This window comes from Lontra canadensis, unplaced genomic scaffold (assembly GCF_010015895.1).
Source record: "Lontra canadensis isolate GAN:19392208 unplaced genomic scaffold, GSC_riverotter_1.0 scaffold132, whole genome shotgun sequence".
In the NCBI taxonomy this organism is placed as follows: domain Eukaryota; kingdom Metazoa; phylum Chordata; class Mammalia; order Carnivora; family Mustelidae; genus Lontra; species Lontra canadensis.
In genome coordinates this window covers 2025846-2039736 of record NW_022631126.1, presented here as the reverse complement: position 1 = coordinate 2039736, position 13891 = coordinate 2025846, and the positions used below count along the sequence as shown (strand labels likewise).

General features: G+C 48.3%; 1 protein-coding gene across 3 annotated transcripts in view; it reads right to left on the bottom strand.

The window, feature by feature from the left end:
* The window catches only part of XPO6 (exportin 6), a 101296-nt gene extending 90636 nt beyond the window's left edge, over window positions 1-10660 (bottom strand). The window contains exon 1 of one of the 3 annotated variants that reach the window (XM_032842671.1): window positions 10133-10660. In XM_032842671.1, the coding sequence (XP_032698562.1) occupies window positions 10133-10135 (3 nt within the window). In that variant the 5' untranslated portion in view covers window positions 10136-10660. The remainder of the gene's footprint in view (window positions 1-10132) is intronic. The other 2 variants (XM_032842670.1, XM_032842673.1) reach the window with 2 other exon arrangements.
* Window positions 10661-13891: the final 3231 nt, after the last annotated feature.

The window sequence follows — 13891 nt, the reverse complement described above, 5'->3', positions numbered from 1 at the left end:
GTACACGAGGGCCCCTCAACAATGACTAGCACCGAATGTAATTATGAAACACACAGACCTTCTGCTCCCTCTGACCCCCAGCTTCCTTCCTTTCCCATCAGACTCCTGCACCTCCCTCACTTCTCTCTACACTGGGAGTTTCCTCAGTATCCACAACCCCTTCCCTGACCACAACCCACCCCCATTGTGCCCCAGCACTTCTCCCAGAAGCAATTACTGTCTGGAGCTTCCCCCTAAGTACACATCTACACAGCATTTCTTGTAACAACTTCCCCTGTTCGCCTGTCCAGCCCCCCCAGCCCCATAAACCACCACCACCACCATCCTCACTCCCCCTGCCCGTCCCCATCCCGTCTACTTGCCCAGAAGAAAAATGCCCTTATCAGAGATTGCTGGCTGCGTGGGTTTTGGAAAAAAGACAGTGCTTACTATATTCATACTCTATTTCAATCTTACCACACTCTCCAAATACTGCCATTGTCATTTACTAAGGTCTAAGGCCCACCTTGACCTTCCCGGATTTTTTTTTTTCAACCCTGCCTCTTCTGACTGTCTCACTATGTGCAGAATGCTTAAGAGACACTGGAAATGCAGAGGCCTAAGACTCACCGTGACGGGAACTCCTAAAGACAAAGAACTAATCCTCCCCACTGGCAGGCTTGGAGTGGGACTAAACGGAGACCAGAGGATTTGAAGAGTCTTAAACTGTGCTCTTCAAACTAGAAGAATGTAGTCTTATAATTTCTATACAGCAATAACAAATACATCAAAATAATAAAAGCCAAAAGAAAAAAACCTAACTATAATAAAAGATGGTAAATAAACTACATGCTGGAAGGCCTCAAAGAGGTGGTATTTAGGGTGACCTTGAAATGGGAGGGAAGGTCTCACCTGCAAGAAAGAAAAGGACAGCAGGGCAGCGGGAACAGCACTGAGCAAAGAAAAGTATGAAGTGGACTCCGTGTTCTGGGAATGACAGGTGGTTTGTTGTGGCTGGAGAACAGGTACAACCTGGGAAGTCTTTAAAAGACATTCCAAATCAATCACCTTAAGCATTTAATAAGTCATCTTCAATCCGTACTGAGAGGACGAAAAGGAAAACTGAAAAATCCAAGGCCCAAGTGTTTTCCATCATTCTGCAGTGACAACAACTTGGTCTTTGGGGAGTCCGGGCAGCTCAGTAGGATCAGCATCCGACCCCTGATTTCTGCTCAGGTTAGGAGATAAAGCCCATCTTCCTGCTGGGTTTAGGATTCTCTCTCTCCTTCTCCCTCTGCCCCTCCTCCATACCCTCCCTCCCTCCCCTCATTCAATTCTCTCTCAAAACAACAACAACAAAACAAACTTGGTCTCTAACAAAGCGGGCCCTCTGCTCTGAATGACCTGGGGTCAAAGTGCACACTCCCTTCTGAGCTCTACAAGGCGGCTGAGGTAGGAATACAGACGATGAACTGCTAGGGGGAGAAACCGGAAGCGGTCAAGACACTACGAGTGAAAAGGCAAGAGACGTGGCCTGACCAAAGTGGACAGAATGGAAAGAAAGGCTGGGGCCAGAACACAAGTCAGGAGAGCATCTACAGGTCTACAAGAAGGGGACTAAAAGTGAAGAGGAAGTTAAAGATGACTCAGGTTTACCACTTGAGTGTCCGTGAATAAAGTCATGAACAGAACCGGGGCACGGGGTGGGAAGGGGTCACTAACCTGAGGGAAAGATGATGGATTTGGTTTTAGACATGTTTAATCTGATGTCTTCAGGACACAGGTGGATACCAATGGCAGGAGAGTAAGGCCGAGTTCTCTGGGACACACCAGGTCCAAACTGAAACCATGAGAAAGACCAAGGGAGACTGAACCAAGGCAATAATATCATAGGAGCCAAGAAAAGTCCAGTGGTTGCCACGGGCCAAAAGGAAAAGTCAGCATAAGGACTGAAAAGAGGCCCTTTATATTGGCTTCAGCACGCAGAAGTTAGAGGTGATCTGGAAAAGTGAAGAGAGAAGGTCAGTATACAATGGGCTGTAAAAAGTGCAGGCTGAGAGCAGCAGCTACAAGCTCAGGAGCCCCCTCCCCCTTCACCCCAGCCTGTACTGTCACATCTTCCTTGACTTGGACACATTTACCGACAATCCACTTTCGTAACATCGTCGAGACCCTAGTCTTGCCCAATGCCAACCACCTGCATCTCAACCCAGCAGTAGCTGCCCATCTCCCCACAGAGCAAAGTCTCCTGTCATCTTCCTGTCAGTTTCTTTACCTGTCATCTCCATTCCCAGCAAATCCAAATCACCCATTAAGTAAAACCCCCACTATCCCTAGTCACCAGGTTAGAGGCTGCCAAACTCAGCTTGACCTTTTCCCTTTCCTTTATCCCCTGATTCTAGAATCAGTTTTTTAAGCAGTGAAAACTCTTATTGTTCAAAACTCTATTGTTCAAGTCCTCCTCACCCTAATTACACACCCAAGAACCGACCTTTGTCACATCCAGACATGCAAGGTGTCATATCCGGTTTCCCACACTGATCTAACCCTGCACAGCAGATGGATTCCTTCTCCTTCACGGAAAACACAAAGCCAAACTCCTGAGAGTAGTATCAAAAAGACCTCCATGATCTAGCCATAAACCACCTCTATGGCCTTCTCTCCAACTACTACTTGACAAAAACCACCACAGCCAAACCAGTCTATCCAATGGTTTGAACACTACAGTTAGTTACAGTCCTCTCTTCTGAAATACCCTCTCTCTGCAAGTTCTGCTCATCAGAGGGAGCCTCACTGACTTCCATGCTCTAAAGACCCTGTAAGCACCCAAGACCTCCATGGCATTCCCACCCCAGTATAACTGTCTCCCATGCCAGAAACCGTTTCAGGCTCTTGGGGACACATCAATGAACAAAGTGAAGATCCCAAGCTCTAGGGAGTCAATATTTTAGCAGGAGGAGGTAACAAAAAAAGACCTCATAAATAACGTTATGTACATAAAATGTTTAAAAATGGGGGCACCTGGGTGGCTCAGTGGGTTAAGGCCTCTGCCTTCGGCTCAGATCATGATCCCAGGGTCCTGGGATCGAGCCCTGCATCGGGCTCTCTGCTCGGCAGGGAGCCTGCTTCCTCCTCTCTCTGCCTGCCTCTCTGCCTACTTGTGATCTCTGTCTGTCAAATGAATAAATAAAAAATCTTAAAAAAAAAAAGATTTTAAAACGTTTAAAAATGGTAAATGCAGGGCACCTGAGTGGCTCAGTTGTTAGGCAGCTGCCTATGGCTCAAGCCATGAGCCCAGGGTCCTGGGATCAAGTCCCACATCGGGCTCCCTGCTCGGCAGGAGGCCTACTTCTCCCTCTCTCACTCCCCCTGCTTGAGTTCCCTCTCACTATCTCTCTGTCAAATAAATAAATAATAAAAGTAAATAAAAATAAATAATAAAAGTCTTTAAAAAATAATAATAAATTTTAGGAGGGTGGCGGGAGCCTGCGGGCCTGTAGGGCTGGCAACCAGTTCTGAAAGGCAGCGTGCAGGGTGAAGATGTGATGACTTGGGTGCTCAAAAAAGAAGTCCTGTAGGGTGAAGCTGTCTCTTCGAAGAACGGCAGAGGCCTGCAGGAACACCACATAGCGTTCCTCCAGTGAGACGTAGGCAGCCCCAGCGACACTGCCAGCACCAGACAAATCACGTGAAAATCGGGTTGTAGGGCCCCAATTGCAGTAACTAATTTGTGACTGGGTTTTTAAAGTTTCACAGTTGGTTCTGGGGTATTGCGTTTTGAGAAATTCTTTCTAACCAAATGGCCTAGTCTGGCCTAGTCAGAGTCTGTTGTGAGGGGGCCTGGATGGCTCAGGTCATGATCCCTGGGATGGAGCCCCACATTGGGTTCACAGCTCAGCGGGGAGTCTGCTTCTCCTTCTGCCTGTGCTTTCTTAAATTAATAAACAAAATATTTTTTAAAAATAAAATAAAGTAATTTAATAATAAATTTTTAAAAATAAAAATAGATGGGGCGCCTGGGTGGCTCCGTTAAGTGTCTGCCTTCAGCTCAGGTCATGATCCCAGGGTCCTGGGATCGAGCTCTGCATCGGGCTCCCTGCTCTGTGGAAAGACTGCTTCTCTCTCTCCCACTCCCCCTCCTTGTGTTCCCTCTCTCACTATTTCTCTCTGTCAAATAAATAAATAAAATATTTTTAAAAAATAAATAAAATGGTAAATGCTACACAGGGCGCCTGGCTGGCTCATTCAGTAGAGCACGCAATTCTAGATCTCAAGGTCATGGGTTCAAGCCCCACGGTGAACATCAAACTTACTAGAAATAAATAAATAAGAAAGAAGGTCAGTGCTACAAACAGAAGTTAAGCGGGCTGTGAAGGAGTGGGAGCAGAAGCTCCGGGGAGGACTTGAGAACCAACCACCGCTGTAGAGCCCGCAGAGGGAGGGACCTTGACTGTGAGCTAGAGAGAATGGAAGGCCAGCGGTCAGGGAGCGCTCTTCCCTGGAGTTCTACTGCAAAGGGGAACAAAGAAATGCGCAACAGCCAACCTGGGTAGAAGCAGTAAAAAAAGGTATTTACCATGAGAAGACATGCCATGTTTGTGTCCTGCAAGTACCCAGCCCCTGAGAAAGTCCTCAGCACTCCACAAACGTTAATTCCTTCACTTTCCCTTGACACCTGCAATTTTGTTATCTTACTGGCCCATACCAGATCTGTGCAACTACCTGCAAAATTTTCCTAACCCTTCAAGACTCAAATGTGCCTCCTGGGAGAGCATCCCTGGCACCTCTCCTCAGCGAGTGCCCCTCAGCTGGGCTACCTTTGCACCCATGCATTCTTCCACTCTCACCGTCACCACGGCCTCTTGCAATGGCTGGAATACAGTCCCATCTGCCTCACGAAAAGGACTCCTGGAGGCCAGGCGCTACTAACCCCCGTGGGGTCAAAGTGTAACAATGAAAAGCTCTCACTGTGCTCTGACTTTTGAGCCAGACTGCCTGGGTTTGAACCCCAACTTCATCACTCGGCTGCAGTGTGGAAGGGCCCTGGATATTCTCATCCATTTAATGAGAAATAAAAATAGCCTCTACCTCCTGGCATTGTCTGGAAGAGTCAAGAAGTTAACGTATGTAAAATACAGGGCATACTCTAAACACTGTAACTATTAACTATTGTATTATTATGTTGTATCCAGTGTACCTAAGATTATAAGCTTGACATAGGAAATCAATTATTTCACGAATGAATAAACTGAGGCATTAAAAAGCTCTGTACATTACAGTCTGTGTTTTCGTTTACTTTACCAGTAAAGTAATTCCATCATCTGAACCAGGTCATGTCTAATTTTCTCAAAAGCTGTTAAAGTCATTTCTTGATTACCGAACCTGCCTCCCAACCCAGCTCTAATTACACGACTGCCTACAGCACCTCTGAGGACCACGGACCCTTTCCCTAGCATCTCCCCACACCACCACGGCTTCTTCATACCTCCCACGCATGGGGGGGACCATGGAACAACACTGATGACCAAGTGGATGACATGCCACCTCAGTGGCCGAATCTAAGGTCTGATTTTGCCTCCGTTATAGGGACCACTCACCACTTGTTATGGAACGCCACAGAAGGGGACATTAAAACTTAAGTTTTTGTAACCAAAGCAATTTTCTAAGCAACTAGAGAAACACTAATTTAAGCAAGAACTCGGTTTTGCACACAATTTCCATAATAACCAACAGCTCACTCGGTATTAGGTAACAACTTTTCAGAGAAGTAGTGGGAACCTCTAAGATATTACATCACTTAGGAACTCATGGGAATTCAATAAAACCCAATGATTTAATCAAATGTACTTACAGTATAGTTGTTACAGTAATTCTGGACTACACTACAAATTTTTTTGTTCTTACGATTTTTATTTATTTAGTTGAGAGAGAGAACGAGCAGCGGAGAGGAGCAGAGGGAAAGGGACAAGCAGACTCCCACTGAGGAGGGAGCCAGACACAGCGCTCAGTCCCAGGACCCCAAGATCAGGACTCTAGCCTAAGTCAGACACTTAACCAGCCCCCATCACCATCTACCTCAAAACCAAACAAAATATATCCAGATGGTGTTCCAATGATCTTCCATGATCTTCCGTGTGAGACCCGCGCATGTGTGGACCGACAGGCCCCAACTTACAAATGATTCAACTTTAGGAGGCTGCAAATGCAATTCACAATCAGTAGAAACCATACTTGGAATTTTGACTTTGGATCTATTCCTGGGCCAGCGACATGCAGTACAAAATTCTCTCGAGATGCTGGGCAGTGGCAGCCGGCTGCGGCTCGCAGTCAGCCCACGATCACCAGGGTCAACAACCGATGCAGCCACAACCATTCTCTCCTTCGCCTTCAGTACAATATTCAGTAAGTGACATGAGATATTCAACACTCTAATATAAAACGGGCTTTGTGTTAGATAGTTCTGCCCAACAAGCAATCCCTTGTATGCTTACACGTTCTAAACACATCGAAAGGAGGTTAGGCCAAGCTCTGATGTTCGGCAAGTCGGGTGTAATAAATGCATTTTCGACTGACAGTATTTTCAGCTTACAAGGGGTTTATCGGGACATAAGCCCACTGTAAATGGAGAAAGATCTGTCCTGCCAAAAAGCGCAGGCTTTGCAGTAGAGTGCCTTGGTCCAGATGCCGGCTCCACCCAGGTATCCTACAGCTCCTCTGTCCTCAGCCCCTCTGGTAAAACTGGCAAGAATGTAACCTAGCAGGGTGGTCTCGTTAACCAGACCAGACTGACTGGCTACAAGAAAAATGATAGCTAGCTTACAGCAGATACGTAATAAATGGTGTTCTTATCGTATTATACTATTTTCATCTCATCAGGATTGAAGTTTTACAAAGACATGAAAAAGGCTCAAACAGGGGCGCCTGGCTGGCTCAGTTGGTTAAGCGTCTGCCTTTGGCTCAGGTCAGGTTCTCGGGGGTCATGGGATCAAGCCCTGTACCGGGCTCCCTGCTCAGTGGGGAGTCTGCTTCTCCCTCTCCCACCACCCCCTCCACCCTGCTTGTACAGGCGCTCTTACACGATCGTCTCTCAAATAAATGAATAAAATCTCTTAAAAAAAAAAAAAAAAAAAAGCGGGGGTTGGGTTGGGGCGCCTCGTTGGGGGTTGGGTTAAAGCCTCTGCCTTTGGCTCAGGTCATGATCCCAGGGTCCTGGGATCAAGTCCCACATCGAGCTCTCTGCTCACCGGGGAGCCTGCTTCGTCCTCTCTCACTCTCTCTGCCTGCCTCTCTGCCTACTTGTGATCTGTCTGTCAAGTAAATAAATAAAATCTTTAAAAAAAAAAAAAGCGAGGGGAGAGGCTCAAACATGTGTCAACTATTACTCCTAAAAGTAAAAATGTTGAGTAAGAAATAAAAAGGCAAAAAAGTTCCTGGAATAAAGCAAGAGATGTGATCCCAGGGGGAAAAGCTCCTCCTCCTTTAAGACACACACCAGGGAACGATTTCCTCGCATTCTGGTGACAAGGCCTGCCCCACCCACACCCCTGACCCTTGGATACCTACAGGATATGAACCCCCAGTGTGAGTGATGAAGAAAGGATGTGATTAGAAGGTCCTAATCTGGTCACAGCCACTGTGGCCACCCCTTGCCTGCTTAAGTATGTGAGGTCTAGCTTACAAAAACCTTGATTCGAAACTTAGCCCCAGAAAAAAATGTACATTGTAATCATGAAGTCAACTACTTTACAATTGCTCAGAAGTGGCCATTTTCATAATGTTCTGATTGCCAAATGAATTCCGAATGCAAGGATGCTTGGCTAGCTTAGTCAAGAGCTGGTAAGATTCTGCCGAGGGGTCCTAAACCACCATTCCTGGCAAGCTCCCTGAGGGGAGGAGCTTGTCTGCCCCGTTCATCAGATATTCCCTAAAGCCTGGTGTCCAGTGGCAACTTAGAATTCAAGGAAAGATTTCTACACCCCTGTTCTAGGCAGCATCACTCAAAACAGCCAAAAGGTGGAAGGAACCCAGGTGTCCATCAACAGATGAATGGATAAACGTGGCATGTACTCACAACAGAACACTATTTAGTGTTCAAAATGAAGGAAATCTGACACATGCTACAACATGCGTGAACCTCCCGGCCATGGCGCTGAGTGAAGCCAGTCACAAAAGACCCAAACCTGTATGATTCCGCTTCTGTGAGATACCTATAGAGTCGTCAAATTTCCAGAGACAGAAAACAGAGCGTGGTCATAGGGGATGAGGAAGAAGGGAATGAAGTTATTGCTCCGTGGATACAGTTTCAGTTTTACAAGATGAAAAAAGTTCTAGGGATGTGGGGATGTACATTCACCACAATGTAAAAGTACAATGTGACCCTGGAACAACATGGCTTTGAACTACACGGGCCACTTACACAAGGATTTTTTTTTCCCCAATAAAAACAGCACAGCACTGTAAATGCATTTTCTCTTATGATTTTCTTAGTGATACTATTTTCTCTAGCTTACTTTGTTAAGAATACAGTAGAGAATACATGTAACATACAAAATAAATATTAATCGACAGGTAACATTATCAGTAAGGCAACAGGAGACTAACAGTAAAGTTTTGGGGGAGTCAAAATTATAGATGACTTTCCACATCATGGGGGGCAGCGCTCATGACCCCCACATTGTTCAAGGGTCAGCTGTACTTAATGCTACTGAACTGTAACACCTAAAAATGGTTAAAATGGTACTTTTTATGTTCTATGTATTTTACAACTTAAAAAGAAAAACCAGAAAATTCACTGAAAGAATAAATGAAGAAAGGAATACTGAGTACTACCTTCATCGCTCACTCAGTGTTCTATCTCATACCTCCGGATTATTCATTAAGGAATTCCTACAACCGTATTTTACAGATGAGAAAACTGGGCCTCAGAGAGCTTAACCTATCTGCCACTACACTACACACAGTATCTACTACAAAGGGCTGCTCAGCATTCATGGTGTATTTTACCCCACTGGTTGTTAAGGCCCCGTGAAAACAAGGGCCATGACTGAGGTCCTCTTTCTATGCCCAGAACCTAACACAACACCCACAGGCCCCTTGAATGTTTTAAAAAGTCCCACTGGCCTGAATATCTACATCACAGATGTCATTATGTCCCTTTCTCTACTAAGTCCCTAACAGGAGTAAAATGGACAGCCCTAACTACACTTCCTTCACTGGAGGTGCTCAAACACAGCCTGAGCACTCAAGTGCTCCTCCACTGGCTTACTATGTACCAGGAGCTGGGGCAGATAAAGGTTCAGACAATTTCATCTTGGAGGGCACTGAATCCACTGCTGTGGAGAGATAAGGCTCAGGAATGATTATCACAAGACAAAGGCTTAATAAACAGATGTGAGTACACAAATCGAAGGGAGTGCCGAGAGTGTCTCTGGGTCTGAAAAACCTGGAAAGGATCTTCAGAAGAGGTGGCTTCTGAGCTGGATCTGAAGAATGAAGAGCTTTCCAGGCACTACCAGGGAAAAAGGCCAGGGCATGAAGCAGAAACAACAGCATGCTGGGTGTCAAAAGAACACCCCCATTCTGACTTTGCTATTACCCGGATAGGCAACCTCGGCAAATCACAAACCCTGTTTCCTTCTATATAAAACCACTGCAAGACCCCATCCAACCCTGTGTGTTACAGCTAACAGAAGCTCTGAAGTCAAAGGGCCAAGTTCAAATCGTACCACTGTCACTTAAGAGTGACCTTGAGCTAGGTAACTAGTTGCTCAGAGCCTCAGTCTCCCCATTTCAGGAGAGAGCTACTTGAACTCATTAAGTAACACATGTCAATCACTCAGCACAGGCCCAGGCACATAGTAAGCCCTCAAAATACAGGATAGCTCCAGTCAAATAGGCTACATTGTAAGGGAGGCAAACCCCAGATGCCAGGGTAGTGCCAGCTGCGCTTCCAGGTCCCTCCCAGTCCTGAGACATCCCTGGGGGGATGGGAGCGCCGAGCCCCGGCTGCAAAGCCTGCACGCATGTGTCACTGCTGGGCTCGGCACGCGCCTCTCCCCGCCCCGCGGAGAAGCGATGGCTCAGCAGTCCCGGGGCCCGCTTCCACCCCTCAGACCCGGCACTGGGGAGGGAAAGGGGCTCGGACCCCACTTACCATGCTGGTCGGGGGAGGGGCGGCTCAGGTGAGCTGGCTCTCGAGCTTCGGACACGTCCCGCTCGCACAGTTCAGGTCATGGTCCCGGCAGGCTCGGGAAGTCCCCCGCCCATGCAAAGACAACCGCTGCCCCACCCGGGCCCCGCGGGGACCCTCTAAAAAGAGCGCAGCCCCCCCGGCCCGCCTCATCGGGGACCCCCTGAACAATTCATCTAGAACCACCCGCCCCTCCCCAAGAAAACTGAAAAAGGAGGAAATGGGGCTCGGAAGCCGGTGAGAGGGCAGCGGCTCGGGGGGGCCCCCCGCCCGGGCCCGACCCCCGAGGGGAGGCTCCGGGCCCAGGCAGGGGCTCCCGGCCTCCGCGTTCAGAAGCGGCTGCGGGCCCGGCCCCGAGGCTGAAGGGGCGGAGGCTAAAGGGGCCTCGGCGGCGCAGCCCGGGCGGCCGGCTCAGGGAAGAGGCCCGGGGGCCCGCGCTGTCCTCGCCGCCTCAGCCCACACGGCCGCCGCCACCGCCCCCCCGGAGCATCCCTGCGCGCGCCCGCCCCGAAGCCACCCGCTCGCGCCGCGCGGCCGCCCCCAACCAACAGCCCCAACGCGCCGGAAGTGGCGAGCGCCCGGCGCGGCCCCACGGCGCGGCCGCCGGGCTGCGGCGCTGGAACCGGACCAATCCGGAATCGAGCGGGGAGCGGGGGTGGGGGTGCGGGGCGGGGCCGCACCTGACGGCTCCCTCCTGGCCCCGCCCCCCCCGACCCCGCCCCGCCCCGCCACCCATCCACGCGGGCCGGCGGCCATGTTGGTAAAGGGCCCGGGTCTCCCATCTTAGTAAAGGGGCGGTTTCCCTTTCGCTTCGGTAGCCTATTCATTCCGCCGGTCTTTAAGGAGCGTCTTCTACGCGCCAGGCTTCGGGCCGGGAAGTCCGTAGCCCACAGCCTCTGCCCTCGTGGAGCCTACAGTCCTTCAGTTCACGCATACTTTAGCCCTGCTATGGCCCAGGCGCTAGGACTGGTGCAGTCAGCAAGCCTGCTGTAGACCCTGCACTCGAGGAGGCCAGAAGCAACGAGGGCAAATGAATAAATTAACCGTAAGAAAGGAGGAGTGAATGTTGTGAACGCAACAAACTAGCAGCGGGCTGAGATAGAAAATGCAAGGGAGGCATGGAAATGTAAACTGACACCCGAAGAATAAAGTCATTAATGGAAAGCATGATCAAAGCCGAAGGAGCAGTAAGAGGCGGTTGCCGGCTCAGTCGGTGGAGCGTGCTGATCTCAGGGTTCTGAGTTTGAGCCCTGCCTTGGGTGTAGAGATTACTTTAAAAGAAAAGAAAAGAAAAGAAAAAGCTAAAGAACAACAACAGCAGAGGTGCTGAGGGGGTAGAATGTGAGGCGTTCCTGTTCCTATCCTCCAACACGCTTTACTTGTGAAAGTGCTGATTTTAAGGAACAGAGGCAGTAAAGAACACCGACCCGTAGAAGTTGAGCCCTCGCGTGTTCCCACCGCGTAGACGAGAGCAAATGTGTACGACCCGGTGGTTTTCAAACCAGCGAGAACCAGAATCACCCATCCCACCCCTGCGTTTCGAAGATTCTCGCTCAGTAGGTCTGGGTGGAGCCTAATTTACATTTCTAAGTTCCCAGATGATGCTAATACTGGCGGGTCCTGGGAGCGCCCTTGGAGAGCTGCCGGGGGAACTCCAGACCCCCCAAAGAGCAACAGCTTTCATTTATTCCTTCATCAAATATTTATAGCAACCCACTAAGTGACATCCACGGTTCTGAGGATTCGGTGCCGAGAAAACATACACATGTGCTCTTAAGAAATAGACACGTTATTATAAAAGTATTATATGATAAGTCATAAGTTATAATTGTGATAAGGATGTGAAAGAAAAATACAAACCACCATGAGAATTAATGGCCAAGGGATCTAGGTTAATCACCAGGGTAGGAATGGGGAGGAGGTCAGGAAATGACATTTATTTAAGCTGAGGCCTGAAAGACGCCTTGTAGTTTGCTAGGCAGAGAGAGGAGGCATAGACTATTCTAGGCAGTAGAAACGGCATGTATTAGAGAATCCATACCCGAAGATAAATGGATGAATCAGAACCGAGATCAAGCAACTTGACCTTTCTTGGCTCAGCTTAGTGGGATGACCAAAGGCTGTAGGATAAGACGGATTTGGAGTGGAATCCCAGCTCTTAGCACTCGCTGAAAAATGTTAAGCACATGACTATCAAAGTCTTGGCTTCCTCACTGTGTAAATGGATGAAATAACAGAAATTCAATTCAGACCCAATTAGAGGTATGCCTTTGACTCATATAATTCCCATAACTGGACATCTGGAAATAGGTCAGTTTCAGGCCACTAGACTGTTTCAGTCCATAGAACATGCATGCTCGTGAGTTCAAGTCCCATATTAGGCAGAGAGCTAGGAAGGCAGGAAGGAAGGTGGAAGATAGGAAGGTAGGGACAGAGAAGAGAGGAGAAGAGAAGTCAGGTTCATGCTGGGAGTAATGGAGGCCCTGGGTCCATTCCTCTAGGATTTTCTTGGCTCTGCTCTCCTCAACGGATCAGCCTTGTCCTCAAGATGACTGCTAGGAACAGCCAAGACCACAAGCATCCAATTTCACATCCAGCAAGAGAGACCCCCTTATCTCACATCCTTTCTCATGGTAATAAACTTTATCCTACTGGTCCTGGTTGGCCCTATGCCTGTCCATCCCTGAGCTAGCTACTGTGGAGGAGGATGGAATTAATATGATTGGCTTTGAGAACCCTCTCCTGGAGCTGATTTCAACTCTTCACCTGGCACATAAGGCATGCAGGAAATCACAGCTATTTTTAATTTTTCTCCAGGGATTTTGTCCAAGTCAACTAAATAACACTTTGTTATTAATATTAATCTCAACCTGTCTACTCGGAAAAAAAGATTTAAGGCTGCTATTACTTTTTGTTGGTGCTCCAGAGATGGCTCCCATCCATCTCCTCTGGCCCGTTCCTACTCTCCCGCCTTGGTCCCATTCGTTCAGTTATTCATTCAACAAACATCTGGTGAGTATCTACGTTTTGCCAGGCCTTTTCCTAAAGACTGAAAACTCCGAAATGAATAAGATTCAGGCAAATTGTTCAGTGCCTCATAGCAGAAAAAATTCCAGCACAAGAAGGCACTATAATAGAGGTGTGTACAAACCTAAGTGCGCAAGGAAGAGGGGAAGGAGCAACTCGCTATGGACAAAGGAATGATTGGAAGGTTGAACAAAGATGGTAACATTTTCGTTGGGTCTTGCTGGATGAACAGAGGTTCTCCTGACTGCTACAGAGACCCCATTCCCCTTCCCACTCCAAGGTCTCCCACGGCATCCAGACTGTTTCCATTGCAAGTGATGAGATTGTAGCTCTGGAATTTGGAACCCTATCAGAGGGGAAAGGGGACTTTATTGTCTCATGTAAGAGAATCATCCAAAGATTTACATTGATTTCAGACATGGCTGCATGCAGAATCTGAAATGTCATCTCTCTCCATTTCTTGGTTCTGATTCCTTGACCAGGGGTCCTTTATCCACACCGTCGCCACTGGCATATCTAGGCTTTATCTTCTCCCAGACGGAAGCCTGGCAGAGAAGAAAGTGTGCTTCTCCTGCAAGTATTCCAGGGAAATAATCCCCTTGGCTTTGATTGGATCACTCCTGAGCCAATCACTGTGACCAGGGGAATGTGATGCGCTGATTGGCTGGACCCCAGTCACATGCTCTACCCCAATTT